We start from the raw sequence: 15,671 nt of genomic DNA on the forward strand, positions 1-15,671 counted from the left end.
GCGGGCCCAAAACCATCTAATGGTCTTAATATATTTCAAAAACAGAACCGAGAACACTGATGTGTGGTGGAGTTATATGCAATTTCTCTGTAAAAGAACTAACAATTGAGGATTATAGCATATGCATACAATGACATTCACATCTTCACTCTGAAATCTTTATATTGAAAGGCATGAATTCCTGAACTCTGTTTTGAGAATACAGTATTTTAAAAATAAACAACAACAAAAAAAGGGTTTCATCCTGCTTTTTTTATTGTTTGTTTTCTCACAAAGAAAATGTATGTGCATGAAACTGGGGTTATTTTCTGGTGCAGGGGTTGAAATCATTATGGTTAACATGGTTAATGTATTGAAAAATTTGTGAATTAACACTCTCACAGAATTATAAAATTACTAATTATGTTACACACTTCTACATCTCCTCAGTGCCACCTTGTGGAGCTACAGCAGCTCACTGTACTTACTGAAGTATGTATGAAGGTATAAATATGCTAATCTCTCTCTGTGAAATTGATTATAATTGGATAGATGGACTGCTGATTATATGATCCTTTAAGTCTTTACCTAGTTTATACTTAATCTTAGACAAGCCAAATGTATCACAGAAGCAGAAGCAGGATAAGTCTATTCTCTGTGCTTACAATAACTTACTGTAGGTATATGACATAACGATGATGAGACTATGTGCTCTGTCTCCAAGAATACAGGGAAGTCTTTAATCTCAACATTTTCTAGCTGCAGGTATAAATCAGTTCTGTTTTACTAGCTTTTTACATTAATCTCAAGAATAGCAGTAAGAAAGAGAAATATGTGCTTTCAAAAACACTGGTAGGACTTCCCAGTGATGTGCTTGAATTTTAGAGTCAATCTGGCTGTGTCAACCCTACCAAAAATTTGGCCTTGGACCACTCTTCAGCCATAATAGCAACTGTGACAACAGAGCCCATATACATGCATAGAACTTAAAATGTTGCTTCTTCCGTTTTGTTTCCTTTCCTTGCTGCCCCAGGAGCAGTTCCAGCACCTACTCTGGGAGTGTGCCAGGTTTAGCTAAGAGTTAGAACCTATAAACGATTGCAGAACATTGTCCAAGGCCATGCCTTGACCCCATGTAATTCACTAATATAAATGGTACCTTTAAATTAAATGGTACATTTAAATGAATATGATGCCTCCAATAGAGTGCAGTGCAGTTGCTGACTGTTCAGCTCAATCTGCTGAAAGGAAAAGATAGATTTTATCTGTGATGAAGATTTGTGGCTGCATCTCTGTCTCAAAGGATGATGATAGACTGGTTGCTTCTCCTGTTCCATCACAAGTGCTTTCTTCACCAAAACACCCCACTTCAGCAAGAATTCAATTTGGATTGGATGATTTTCTAGTCACTCATCCTGTCTCCCAGATGAAGAAATGACACTGTCAACTTTTTAATAATTCAGCCATTGAATGTTTTACTTTGACTACCCAGGTGCTATTTGCTCAGCTGATCTCTTTCTTTCCTTGGTTTCCCAAAATAAACTTTGCAAAGTTTCTTTGTTGAAAGGAAAAACAATTAAATCCCTCCTTTCCCCAAACGACTTCTTCCTAACTACTTCTCCCTCAGCATTTAGCACTCCCTGAGAATTCCTTGTCCATTTTGTGGCCTATGTCAGGAACCAGACAAAGGACTTGTCAAAGAAGTTCCCCCTGTATTCTTGATTAAAACCATTTTAGGCATTTATTTGATATTGAAAACAATATTTGGAGGCAGCTGAGCAGCTGGAAAGGAAAAGATTAATTAGATAGACATTTCCTGCTCATATTGTGACACTAGGCCTTTTAAAATTATTTATTTATTCTTATTTTTTAGTTTCTGTTTGCCTTATAAACCCTGGAAAAGAAATATCACAAATACTAGCTAGGGTCCCATTGAAACATTCCACTGACTATTTCCAACATTCATTTTAATCAGGTACTCTGGCATTTCTTTTCTCCATGCAAATAGTCTTTTTTTGAAAATCATAGAACCACAGAATGTTTTGGGTTGGAAGGGAATTCCAAAGGTCTTCAAGTCCAACCCCCTTCCTGTGAGAAGGGACATCTTCCAATAGATCAGTTTGCTCAGAGCCTTGGTGAGCCTCTTGAATATCTACAGGAATGGGGCCTCAACTACCTCCCTGGGCAACTCATTTCAGTGTTCTACCACCCGTATGTTAAAGAACTTGTTCCTATCATCCAATCTCAATCTCCTCTTCCCTAATTTCAAACCATTGCCCCTCATCCTATTGCTGCAGGCTTTTGTACACAGTCCCTCTGCAGCCTTCTTGTAGGCCTTCTTTCAGGTACTAGAAGGCCTCTATTATGTCTTCCTGCATCCTTCTTTTCTCCATGCTGACCACCCTCAAGCATGTCCTCATAGTAGAGGTGTTCCAGCCATCTGACCATTTTCATGGCCCTCCTCTGAACCTGCCCCATCAGGTCCATGTCCTTCCTGTCTTGAGGGTTCCAGAGCTGGACACAGTACTCAGGTGATGTCTTATCAGAGTATTATAGTATTATTAGATAATGTATTATCTCTCTCCTTTGCATACTTATTCCCCCCCCATTATTTAGTCCCATAGCTCCAGTGCTTGCACAGCTTGCTAAGCACTGGAATTAAGCAGTTGCAAAGAGTTATAATAGCAAAGGGATAAGGACGTGGGGGAAATGATTGAACCGTCAGAAACCCTCATTTTCAGTAGAACACATTTCCTTTCTGGGATTATCAGTTATACAAAATTGACATCTAATTCTATGATCTTCTCAAGAGTATGAAAATTCCAAATGAGAATGATTTAGTAAGTCAACCAGATGAAGTGATTTCTGCATTTGCTCACCTGCTGTTTGTCTGGAAGATTCACGTGGAAAAAGGAGAGTGCCTTTAGATCATCTTAGAGGAGGGAGATTCATGACTGAAAATGCTTCACATTCATTTCCTTTTCCTTTTTTATTGGGAAAAATATTAATAACTACTGCCTAATAACAGGAACTCAACATTGCCATACATCACTGTGCTCAGAGCAACCTGACCTTGCCTCTTGTTGCAAGTGGAATGTTCCATTATGACACAAGCAGGCACTGATGATGCCTGCTGTCAGCACCTAGCAAACATCCTGGCATGGCTGAAAGACCAAGTCTGATACAGAATCATGTAACAGAGAACGTCCTTCACAGCTAACAATTAATGCAATCACTGTGCACGCCCACTCATGGTACTTCTTGATATACTGCATCTGAAATCTCGGGATTGTTTGTGAGAAACATTGCATGCACACAGATTTAGAGATACCACCTATCCCATACATGATATAATAATAATAAAATGAATCATGACAAAATTCAGTTCTATACCCCCCCCCAAAAAAAAAAAAAAAAAAAAAAAAAAAAAAAAAAAAAGAAACAAGACAAACACAAAACTGAGTGGTGCATGTGATAAGTCTGAAGGACAGGATGCCATCCAGAGGGACCTGGACAGGCTGAAAAGGTAGGCTGAGGGGAATCTCATGAGGTTCAGTAAGGCAAAGTGCAAGGTCCTGCACCTAGGGCAGGGCAATCCTAGATATCAATACAATCTGAAGGATGATGAAATTGAGAGTAGCCCTGTAGAAAAAGACTTGGGGGTGCTGGTGCATGAGAAGCTGGACACGAGCCAACAGTGTGTACTTGTGGCCCAGGCCAATAACATCCTGGGCTGCATCAATAGCAGCATAGCCACCAGGACAAGACAGGTGATTCTGCCACTTTGCTCTGGGGAGACCTCACCTGGAGTACTGCGTCTAGCTCTGGAGTCAAAACTGGACCCAGTACTGATCCCTGGGAAACACAACTGGACACAGGCTTTCAAGTGGCCTCGGCACAACTCTCTGTACAACTCTGTTGTTGAGCCAGTTTCCAATCCATCTCATGGTCCAATCATCTAATCCACTTTTATTGAGTTTACCTAAAAGGATGTTACAGGAGATAGCATCAAGAGCCTTGCTGAAGTCAGGACAGACAACATCAACTGCTCTCTATTCATCTATCCATTTTGAAAGTTAAATTCTGTCCTGTATAGTGCAAAATATTAAAGAATGTGACTGTGACTTCCTGAAGATATGACAGAGCAGGTTTCAGCCTTTTCTTTAAAATGCATTGGGATTTTGAATACAAATCACTTTCAAAGTAGTGATAGGGGTATTTTCTGTTTCTCACCAGAATACTCATCTCTCACTCGGAAGATTATTTTTGTTTGCTTTTTTCAAAACTGATTTTTTTTTTTTTTTTTCAAAATGCTATACAAAAAGACCTTAATTACATATAATAATTCTTGCTTTTGAAATTATTTCTCAAACAGTGCTCTTCCATCTCAGGTACCAATGACCTCTGAAGAACATAAGCCTTCCTTACCATATCTGTAGCAATCTGGACTACTTCACATGTTTACAGGGTTTTTACTTGTTGAAATGATGTTTACAGTCCACCTACCCTTTCATTTTCTCATTTCCCTTTTCATAACCCTTCCCTCTATTATTCTTCTTCAGTATATGACCACATAGTTCTTGTTATCTGAATGGACTGTAGCTCTGTTGCTTGAAATGTGAATTTCCTTCTTAACCTGTCGTCTGTTTAGGCTGCTGCATCCATACCTCTTGTACCACTGTCTGTTTGTTTCAGCCTATTCTCTTGCCTAATACAGAGATTCTGTAATGTCCCCCTTTGAGCCCCAGTGCAAAGTTTCCCACATATTTTCATCTGATTTTTCCACCAGTGCATCAGCAAATCTTTCTATTCAAAGATGTTCCATGCCATCTGAAACAATTTCATCCACTAATGGTCTAATGTTCAGCTAACACTCCTCTACCAGCTGCCTGAAGAAACATTGAGAGACTAAGATTTTGACCATATTTTAAAATAACTTCCCAATACTTAAGTATTTTAAAAAATACATTTAATTGTACCAGTTTAATTACATTAGTTGCTGCTGAACCTAGATGCACATGTCAGGCCAGATGGGTTATACCCAAGCATACTGAAGGAGTTGGCAGATGTGCCTACTAAGCCACTCTTCACAACTTATCAGCAGTCCTGGCTAGTGGAGAGGTCCCAATAGACTGACAATTAGCAAATGTGAGCCCATCTACAAGGAGGGCCAGAAGGAGGACCCAGGGAACTACAGACCTGTCAGGCTGACTGTGGTGTCAGGGAAGATCACAGAACAAATCATTCTGAGTGCCGTAACACACCACATACAGGATAGTCAGGCAATCAGGCCTAGTCGGTATGGGTTCATGAAGGGCAGGCCCTGCTTAACAAACCTTATCTACTTTTGTGACTCACTTGGTGGATGAGGGAAAGGCTGTGGATGTTTGTTGTAGGTTAAAGCCTAAGTGTCCTATCACACAGATAAAAGTCCTCCAGAGACAGAGTCCAAGGGGCTGGACAGTCCATCCCAGAGGGTGGACACAGGAAATTGTAATTTGTTATTCCATCCTGTAATCCTACAGTCCTTATATAGGCATCCTCACAGCCTGTTCTGTCTCTTTCTCCCTCCCCTCTGCTCCTGCCACGTGTGGCTGCTATTATCTCTTTGGTTTGTGGGGGAGTGCAGCCTTCTGCAGCCTTTTTGGCAAGCTATTTTCTTACTGTGCAGGTCAGCCCAGTGTGGGGGACTTGTGTATATATTCCTTTTTCCCTGAATGCCTTTTATGCTTTTGTCTATTTTTGTAAATAGTATTTCTATTTAACCTCCAATTCTGTGTGTTTTTATTTTACTCCTTTGGGGTGAAATACTTTCTGTGCAGAGCTGTTTTCCAGCTCAAACCAAGACAATGTTGTCTACCTGGACTTTGATATTGTTTCCCACAGGATCCTCATGAAAAAAAGATGGCTGTCCTAGGCCTGGATGGGCACGCACTACTGAATCAAACACTGGCTGCATGGCCAGGCCCAGGGAGCAGTGGCGGCAAATGGAGTTAAATCCAGTTGGAAGTCAGTCACAAATGGTATTCCCCAAGGCTCAGTGCTTAATATCTGTATCAATAATCTTAACAACGAGAAGACTGAGTGCACCCTCAGCAAGACAACACCAAGTCAGATGGGAGTGATGATCTGCTGAAGGATAGGAAAGGACAGGCTGGATTGATGGGCTGAGGGCAATCATATGGGCTTCAAGAAGGCCAAGTATTGTAACCCCTGCACTTGGGTCACAGCAACCCCATGTAGTACTACAAGCTTGGGTCAGAATGCCTGGAAAGCTGCTCAGCAGAAAGGGACCTGAGAGTATTGATCAACAGCCAGCTGAACACAAGCCATCAGTGTGCTCAGGTGACCAAGGCCAAGAGCACCCTGGCCTGCATCACAGGTAACATGGCCAGCAGGACTAGAGTGGTGATTGTCCTACTCGGCACAGGTGAGGCCACACCTTGAGTACAGTGTTCACTTTTTTGATGCAGCAGTATTGGAGAGACATCGAGGTGCTGGAGCGTGTCTGGAGAAGGGCAATGAAGCTGGTCTTAAGAATATGTCTTATGAGAAGTAGCTGAGGGAGCTGGGGTTGTTTAGTCTAATGAACAGGAGGATGAGAGACCTTATAACTCTCTACAAGAACCTCAAGAGAGGACGTAGAGAGGTGTGTGTTGGTCTGTTTTCACAAGTCACAACTGATAAGACAGAAAGAAATGTCATCAAGATATACCAGGAGAGATTTACATTGGACATTAGGAAAAAACTTCTATACCAAAAGGGCTTGTTTTGCCTTATAAAAATTCAGGGAAAGCTCTTTAGACAGGTGCTTAAACAGAAACAAATATGAAAGGACCTTTTAGAATTGGATACTTCAAAGAAGAGATGACATAAAAATTAGCAGGCATGGCCCAGATATTAAGTTGTTCATTACAGAAAGCTTCAACCCTTCAGTTGTGGATTTCAAGGAGAATACAATCAACTCAAAAGTTTCATCCCTTCGGTTGTTGAATTCTAGGATAATACAATAAACTCACAACTCACTGAAATGCAAAATTCCTGAGTGAATGCATAGTTAATGCATGGGGAGACTGAGATAGGGCAAATCTTCTCATGCCTAACTTCAAGCAGTTATGCCATATGTAGTATTTTCTTTCTATAAATAAGTAAAATGCAGTGTGATTCTCTTGCCTTCATCCTGAAACAAACAAAATGTGCTTTCTATATTAAGTGACAGTGTGTCCTTGTTGCCTTAATTAAGCATTTTATACCATCTGCAGCATCAACCTATATGCAATAGCCCGAATCAATCACTATTAATGAGGTGGTTTGGAACTGAAGATCAACAAAACTGAAAGTATCAGATAACACCCTCCATGCCAAATTTGAAAGAAACAAGCTGCCACTTGAGTTTTATATAACAGATATGCATAATTCTAATATGACTGATAAGATTCCTTTTCAACAAAGCTACATTAAAACTTTCATTAGCCTTCTGCAGTTCTCAGCACCACCACATGGATTTTTATCTTTCAGAATAGAAAAAAATACCATGTGATAACCCAGGCAGAGTCATGTTCATAATGAATCAACTGTCTAAAGGGAAACTCAGTACCAGGACATATATGTGTGTGCAGACACACATGGAAAAGTTCTTCTGCATGCAAATCCTTTTCCTAAAATAAACCCTACTCCACTCTGCTACACCTCTTAAGTCTGCAGCAATCTTGCCCAGTTAACTTGTGTACATACAGAAAACAGCATTAGGGATGTGATGGTTGAATGGAAAGCAGGTGAAAAGGAGAGAAGTATGGATGTGACTTACTTAATGAAAACTTTAAGAAAAACTTTAGAGGTGATGTTGCATAAAGAGGTCAGTGACAGTGATGGAAAGACTGTGGCAGACTGCTGTAATCATAGAATCATAGAATGGTTTGGGTTAGAAGGGACCTCCAAAGGTTGTCTAGTCTAAGCCCCCTGAACTGAGCAGGAACATCCTCCACTAGGTCAGGTTGCTCAGAGCCTTGGTGAGCCTGATCTTGAATGTCTTCAGGGACAGGGTGTCAACTACCTCCCTGGGCAGTCAGTTCCAGTGTTCCACCACCCTCATGGTAAAAGACTTGTTCCAAACATCCTGTCTAAATCTTCTCTTTTCTAATTTCAAACCTTCCCCCAGCCTGTATTCATATCTAGGATTGTTCCAATCTAGATGCAGGACCTTATACTTTGCCTTATTGAACCTCATGACATTCTCAGCCCACCTCTCCAGCCTGTCCAGGTCCCTCTGGATGCCATCTCACCCTTCAGACTTATTGACTGCACCACTCAACTTGGTATCACCTGTAAATTTGCTAAGGGTGGCTCAATCTCACTGTTGATAACACTGATGAAGATATTGAACAGAACTTGTCCCAGTACAGACCCTTATGCACACAGCAGTGGTATGTCCGCTTAGGAGGCAACTGCTAAAAGCACAATATATAGATGTTTTTGGAAAAGATCATCTTAAAAATCACTGTACTCTGATTCTTAGTGGGGGCATAGGGCTTCACACACCATCAGGCAAATGTGGTTCAAAGTGTAGGTTTGTGGGGGGATATGTGTGCTTAATATACTGAGAAAATGTAAAAATTATGATTTTGCATGGATTTATACAAGATTTCTGACTTTATATAGCTTAATATTGTGCAACTTGATTATTAATGAAGCACATTTGGATAATGAGTGTCCAGGAGAAAGACCACTGATACGGAGTATTTGAACTAATTAATACAGTGTCATAAATTTATGTTAGGAACTCAGGAGCTGGGACAGTGGATATGTTGCAAGTCTTTCATTAATAATTGGAGTTAAGAAAGAGATTAAAAAAAAAGATAATTTGCTTTAAGAATAAAGTATTCTTTCTTTTAAATTCTTTATTAACACTTTTACTTGGAAAAAAAAAGGAATAGGTTGTGGGAATTTTAAGTACTGACCCATGTTTCACCCAGCATATTTTAGCTTTACCAGTTGTGCATGTTACAGTACAGACATTAACAGCTGGAACACAACATACTCTCAAGACAGAATTGATTAGGGAATGAGATAGTCAAACCAGCTAGCTGGAGAGTTCTTCTATATGGGATTTCCTGTATCATCACTCCAGGAAAATTCACAACACAATGAGTATCAGTAGGAATGAAAAACATCTTAGTGTCAGGCTGTCTAAAGATCACAGAAGGCTAACACAGAGAAAGCCAGAGAATAAACTATAACCCAGAAAGCTCAAAAAAATAGCATACATTTTATCTATCAAACTATGCCACATGCCACTCAGACACAAACCAGAACATTGCTCAGTTCAACACTTAATTACTTTATGTTATATCTTGTGTCTCAAGTCTGTCACATGTTCAGATATGTGGGGTACATACTGACAGCTGTTAAGCTCCATTTGAAGTGATGTTATTGTTAGGAAAGATGATGCTTCTATTTTCAGCTCCATATGTACCATAGAAAGTTACAGTCTTTCAGACTCATACCTGATGAGAATCCCATGGTTGCCCCAAGTGGAAATATTGTGGACTGTTGCAATGGTCATTTGTAGTCAGGATTGACACTTTCATCTTTGTTTGGAATGATTCATACACCACTGCTTAGATGAACATTTAGGAATAGATTCTTTACTTATCAACAAGTTCTTTAGCATGAGGGTAGTGGAACACTGGAACAGGTTGCCCAGGGAGGTAGTTGAGGCCCCATTACTAGAGATATTCAAGGTGAGGCTCAACGAGGCTCAACAAGCCTCTGAGCAACCTGATCTAGTTGAGGGTGCCCCTGCTAACTGAAGATGGGTTTGGACTAGATGACCTTTGGAGGTCCTTTCCAATCCAAACCATTCTATGATTCTATGATTTTTTTTTTTTCTTCTTTTTAGTGTTACTGACTTGCAATTGTGCAATAATAGATTGAAATAAATTGGGGGTAAAATTGGTTGCCTCCTTCAGTAACAGCAGCAGGAAGTATTTTTGTTTTAGAAGAAAATTTTGCAAGCACCATCTCATTTCAGGTTATCATTCCACTGACACGCTGAATGTGTGTCATTTGCAATGAGCCACTGACAGTTGTAAGCTTCCCAGTGGAGTTACAGCCTTCTCCCATGGGACCTCCATGAGTGTAGCTGTTCTGTGCCCACCACATGCAGATATTTTTAATGGAATTTAGTTGGAAAAATTCTTTGCATGCCATTTTTTCTGAAATTATATTTTCAGAACAAAAATAATGTACAAAATGAGGTTACATTAATCATAGAATCCCAGTATGGCTTATGCTGGAAGCGACCTTAGAGATCATCTACTTCAACCTCACCACCATGGGCTGGAATGCCTTTCAACTGCAGTCGATTCTCAAGGCCTCATCCAACCTGACCTTTAACAGCCCCTAGGGAGGAGGCATCCACAACCTCCCTGGGCAACCTATTCCAGAGTCTCACCTCTCTCTTACTGAAGAACTTCTCCCTCAGTTCCAGTCTAAACTTACTCTCTCTCAGTGTAAACCCTCCTAGTCCTATTTCTAGACACCCTTATGAGAAGAGCCTCTTCAGCCTCAGCATGACAGATAATTCTGTGGTAATGAGACATGAGACCCAGCTTCTGGTTCTAATCTTACTTGAGGGGTCAGATCAACCCACCTGACCCACCTCAAACAACTGGAAGTGCATGACGTAAGTTTAAGGTCTTTTTCCTACTCACATGAACTGAGCAATCTCTTAAAACACAGATATCAGTGTGCACAATTTGCCCCAAAGATCTGTAGTTAGATTTCTATTTTCAATCTGAATTTAAAATTCTCAGGATGGAGAGCGCCTACTGGGCCTACATTTCAAATAACCATACATTGCTATCTTCAGTGAAGCCATCTGTAGCACGAATGCAAATAAAATGAAAAATTACCACCCCCATTCCTGAAATTTAGCATGCATGTGGTATTTCACACATCTAATGTGAGTTCCCCAAATGTCACTGTTAAGGTAAACATGCCAGTTCTTAAATATCAAGCACAGCACGTAGTTACAAACTGTGACAATAAAAACTCCATGCAAAGGTGAAACACAACTGTGATTTTCCCCTTCAAACAGATGAAAACTAGAAACTTTCCTCCTCAAAACCGTTACATAAGTTTTATAATAACTCTAATATTCATACTGAAAATTATTTGTCAAGATTGAATTTTTTTTAATTATAGCATTATGCTATTTCAAAAAATATTAACCCCTAATTTAATAGACAGATGCCAGATTTGAGGTTGCTCTTTTAGTTTATTTTATTCTTTTGCTTCTTAGCTTGAAGACTGCACAAAGAGCACTGCAAAGAAGCCTACTAAGCGATGTCATCTGATGTGTCAAAACTTACTGAAGCTTCTTTCATGCCACAGAATCGCAAAGTAACTAGCATGAAGAGTAAAACACTTTTACAGTTGGAGCAAGTTTATGTCAGGAAGATGAAATCAAGGACTAACAGATTGACTGAATGCTCTTTTATTTGTACGAGAGAATAAAAAATACAAGTTTATGACACAGCACTTCTAAGTTGGGCCAATCTTAGATACCAGTGCAGGCTGCGGGATAATAATACTGACAGCAGCCCTGCAGAAAAGGATTTGGGGATGCTAGTGGATGGAAAGCTGGACATGAGCCACCAGTGTGTTCTTGCAGCCCAGAAGGCTGATGGCATCTGGGGCTGCATCAAAAGAAGCATGGCCAGCAGGTCAAGAGAGATGATTCTTCCACTTTGCTCAGCTCTGGTGAGAATGCACTTGGAGTACTGAGTCCAGCTCTGGAGCCCTCAACAGAGGAAGGACATTCGTCCTGCTGGAGCAGGTCCAGAGGAGGGCCACAAAAATGATCAGAGGGCTGGAACACCTCTGTTATGGGGACAGGCTGAGGGAGCTGGGGTTGTTTGGCCTGGTGAAAAGATCATGGAGACCTAATAGATGCCTTCCAATACCTGAAGGGGGCCCGCAAGAAGGCTGCAGAGGCACTGTTTCCAAAGGTCTGCAATGGTAAAACAAGCGTCAATGGTTTGAAATGAGAGAAGAGGAGATTTAGATTGGATGTTAGGAACAAGTTCTTTACCATGAGGGTGGTGAAACACTGGAACAGATTGCCCAGGGAGGTAGTTGAGGCTCTGTCCCTGGAGACATTCAAGGTGAGGCTCACCAAGGCTCTGAGCAACCCTATTCAGTGGAGGATGTCCCTGCTCAGTGCAGGTGGGTTGGACTAGATGACCTCTGGAGGTTCCTTCCAACATAAATCATCCTATGATTCTATGCCTGAGGTGCAAAGTGACTGACTATGATGTAAGACACTAAAGATTCGTGCTTTTTATACGGCATGAAAAAGACAAAGCAAAATTTTCCAAATCAATGGGGAGCAGACAAGAAAAGACATCAGCTGATACATATTTCGGTATGGTATAACATGGAAAATTGGTCTTATATTCAGCGGGTTATTTGTGAAATAACTTATAAATTGTATAAAATAAAGACAGTAAAATTTCAATCTGTAAACTTTAAAGATCTCGTCAGTTAATATGTGAAAGCAGCCTACTATACAGCTGAGAAGGTAACACTGTGTTTGTGGTCATGATTTAAAAAAAAAAAAGTATATGTGATTTTTTCATGTCACGTCTGTCAGTTTTGCTATTATGTTCTATTGAATTAAGATTAACTTTAAATTACACAGAGAGGGAACAACAAGAGAACTCACATGTCATCATTCTGCAATCAACTGCAGTCATAGTAAAGAGAGCATATTTTGTATCAGTCTTATTTTAAAAAAATATTAGAATGTTATGAAAGATTGTCAAGGGAATCTCATTATGATATCTAAAAATGAATTTAGTGGTTTAATCTCGTCAGAAGTTTCTCAACCATGAATTTCCCTTCAACACCCCAAGGAGTGTTACTGATGGAAACCCAGAAGGAGAAAGCAAATGGTTCTTAAAATTATATCTGTAAAAACTTTGGTACTATTTCTTGTATTTCCAATGTCACCTTGGAGAAAAATAGTAAGGAATAGCACCTAGCAACCCACTACTTTATTAGACAAGTCAGAAAACGTAAGTGCTTACTAGGATTTGAACTTGTAGGTAAACAGAACTTAACCAAGTGTAAGAAATTTGCCTTGCATTGTGTCTGCACAGCATTTACATGCATAAGAAAATATACTTAAATAATCAGAAAGCAATACAGTGACCACTATCACCATCATACCTTTCTGGATATAAGAAACCCCCCACCCTCAATTACTAGAAGGAACAAGAAAGTGAGAGTATATTGAATCATTGAATCATAGAATGGCTTACACTGGAAGGGACCTTAAAGATCATCTACTCCAATCTCCATGCCATGGGCAAGGATGCTTCTCAAGTACACTGAGCTGCTCAAGGCCTGGACAAGAGACTCAAGCTGCAACTTGATAGGTTTAGACTGGACACTAAGGGGGGAAAAAAATCACAGGAAGAGTGGCCAGGCATTGGAATGGGCTGCCCAGGAAGGTGGCTGAATCACAATCCTGGATGTGTTTAGAGGTCATTTGGATGTGGTGCTTGGGGATATGGTTTAGGGGTGAACCTTGTAGAGTAGGGTTAGTTGGTTGTACTTGCTGATCCTGAGGGTCTTTTCCAACCTGAACATTTCTGTGATTCTGTGATCCAGCTTTTGTTCCAAATTGATTAATCTATGTATGGTGATTTGCACTGGAATGTAGTAGAAGACAATTTAAAAAGCTAATTTATTTCACATACACACATACTCATGCATTTGTACATCTCTAAGTATCCAAAAGCCAGACCAGAATTTTGATTAGATTCAAAAATTCAAATCAAACCCAGCACAAGCAGTAATCCAATCTCATCTGAACAACACAATTCATCCAGTGATTCTCATGTCAAGCCCCTAATTCTGGTTGAACCACAGATCAAATTTCATCAATAGAAAGCCATCCCACTCCTAGCTAAGACATTCAAATGTATAATTAGCCTTACTGGGAAAAGCATGTGGGTTTGTTCCAGTACAAATCTATTCAGACTCTAACCTTGAGATGTGTTTTAGCCTTTGCTTGATGAACAAGACACAGAAATTATTCACACTGAGGTGATACATAGATACCTCACATCACCTAACTCCTGTATTTCCACTCAATAATGCAGTAATTACACTAACAAGAGATAAATCAATAAAAAGTTTCATTCTTTCTGGCATTATGGCTTACCTCTGTACAACTTGACACCAATAGGTCACAAGTTGAAAACATTAAATGTATTTTATAGGCTTTTCAAGGAAATGTTACAGATTGAGAAAGCTTTAAGTGCCTTATGGTTCAATATTAATGCATAAAAATATTTTTTACACATAACAAAAAAATCTTTCTTTTCCATATTTAAATATTCCTCTTTTTGCTGTTGCATTTTGTGAAGTAAAACCTTTCACATATCACTTACTTTTTTGTCTTCATTATATTTATGAAAAATTTCTTGTGCTCTTTCTTCACCACCATCAGTAAACAACATAATAATCTTATTGCAGTTAGCTCTGGAGACACTATGCTGCAGGAGATAAAAACAGAAGCTATTTTAATTTCAGGTTATAAGGAATAACAGATGTTGTATTTGATGGCTTTAATATCAGCATGCTGACTCCTTTAACACAGTAGTGGTAATACTTCCAGAATCTCTTGGATTTCATTCAATACCCCTTTCAGAATGAAAAATAGAATATAAAATACAAAATACAAGAAAACAAATCAAGTAAGATATATAAAATAAAACAAAATAAGATACAATAGATAAACAAAATAAACCAAAATCCCTGTATCAACATAAGTAATTATTCCTCTGAGATTATTTTTATTAATAGTTCAATATTAACTGTAAACCAAATAAAAAATCAGCTACTCAAATTAATAAAAGATGATTTCAAGACATTACTGTGGTTTTTTTGCCAAACCATAGTTAATATGTTATGGGGGAAAATAAACTCCTGTATTACTGAAGCAATATAACAATACATAATGCAAAAATAGTGGATAAAACCCTATTGAATTAGTATGTTGAAAAAAGTGTCTATTTCCATCTAATGATACATCAGACAGCATCTTGTTCATGGCAGAAGTGAAATATTACTTTGGTATTCAGGAAAATTGTTTGAAATGACTGTCACCTAGAAAGAGCCCCCATCAAATGACTATGAAAATTTAAGGTGTTAAAAAATATTCCATTTCCATGGACCCTAAATAAATCAGACTGTTTGAATTAATAAATATACAACTGGAAATTAACTCCTAAGCATAGATTTTTAAATTAATATTTAAACCTGCATTATATAATTGTATTGTATTTTCTTGTCGCCCAAGTCCATCACTAACTCTGTCACCAGCCCTTTGCTCTTCCAGTCAGATGAATTTGCCAGTACCTGAAGTCAATGGCTGTATGTGTAGTGCAATCTCCTTATATCTCTTGATATGCATCTCCACAGCGTCCTGCCATAATTTACAGGCTTGCAAAGATTATGTGATACTAATCACAGCTCCATCTCCAGTTATGAGAGAGAATATCCCACTGCGAGAGTGAGCTCCAATTATTTTGAAGCATTGTAAGTCTTACAGACAAGCCCACTCTGATGCTTGCCCTGTATTTAGGTCCTCTTAGTACTGCCTGTAGACAGAGCATACA

At 39.2% G+C, this 15,671-nt stretch overlaps 1 protein-coding gene across 2 annotated transcripts in view; it reads right to left on the reverse strand.

The window, feature by feature from the left end:
- The window catches only part of CACNA2D1 (calcium voltage-gated channel auxiliary subunit alpha2delta 1), a 361,672-nt gene that overhangs the window by 71,305 nt on the left and 274,696 nt on the right, over positions 1 to 15,671 (reverse strand). For both annotated transcript variants that reach the window (XM_054179081.1, XM_054179082.1), the window contains exon 12: positions 14,442 to 14,546. In XM_054179081.1, the coding sequence (XP_054035056.1) occupies positions 14,442 to 14,546 (105 nt within the window). The remainder of the gene's footprint in view (positions 1 to 14,441; positions 14,547 to 15,671) is intronic.

The sequence above is a fragment of the Dryobates pubescens genome, chromosome Z (genome assembly GCF_014839835.1).
Source record: "Dryobates pubescens isolate bDryPub1 chromosome Z, bDryPub1.pri, whole genome shotgun sequence".
NCBI classification, from domain to species: domain Eukaryota; kingdom Metazoa; phylum Chordata; class Aves; order Piciformes; family Picidae; genus Dryobates; species Dryobates pubescens.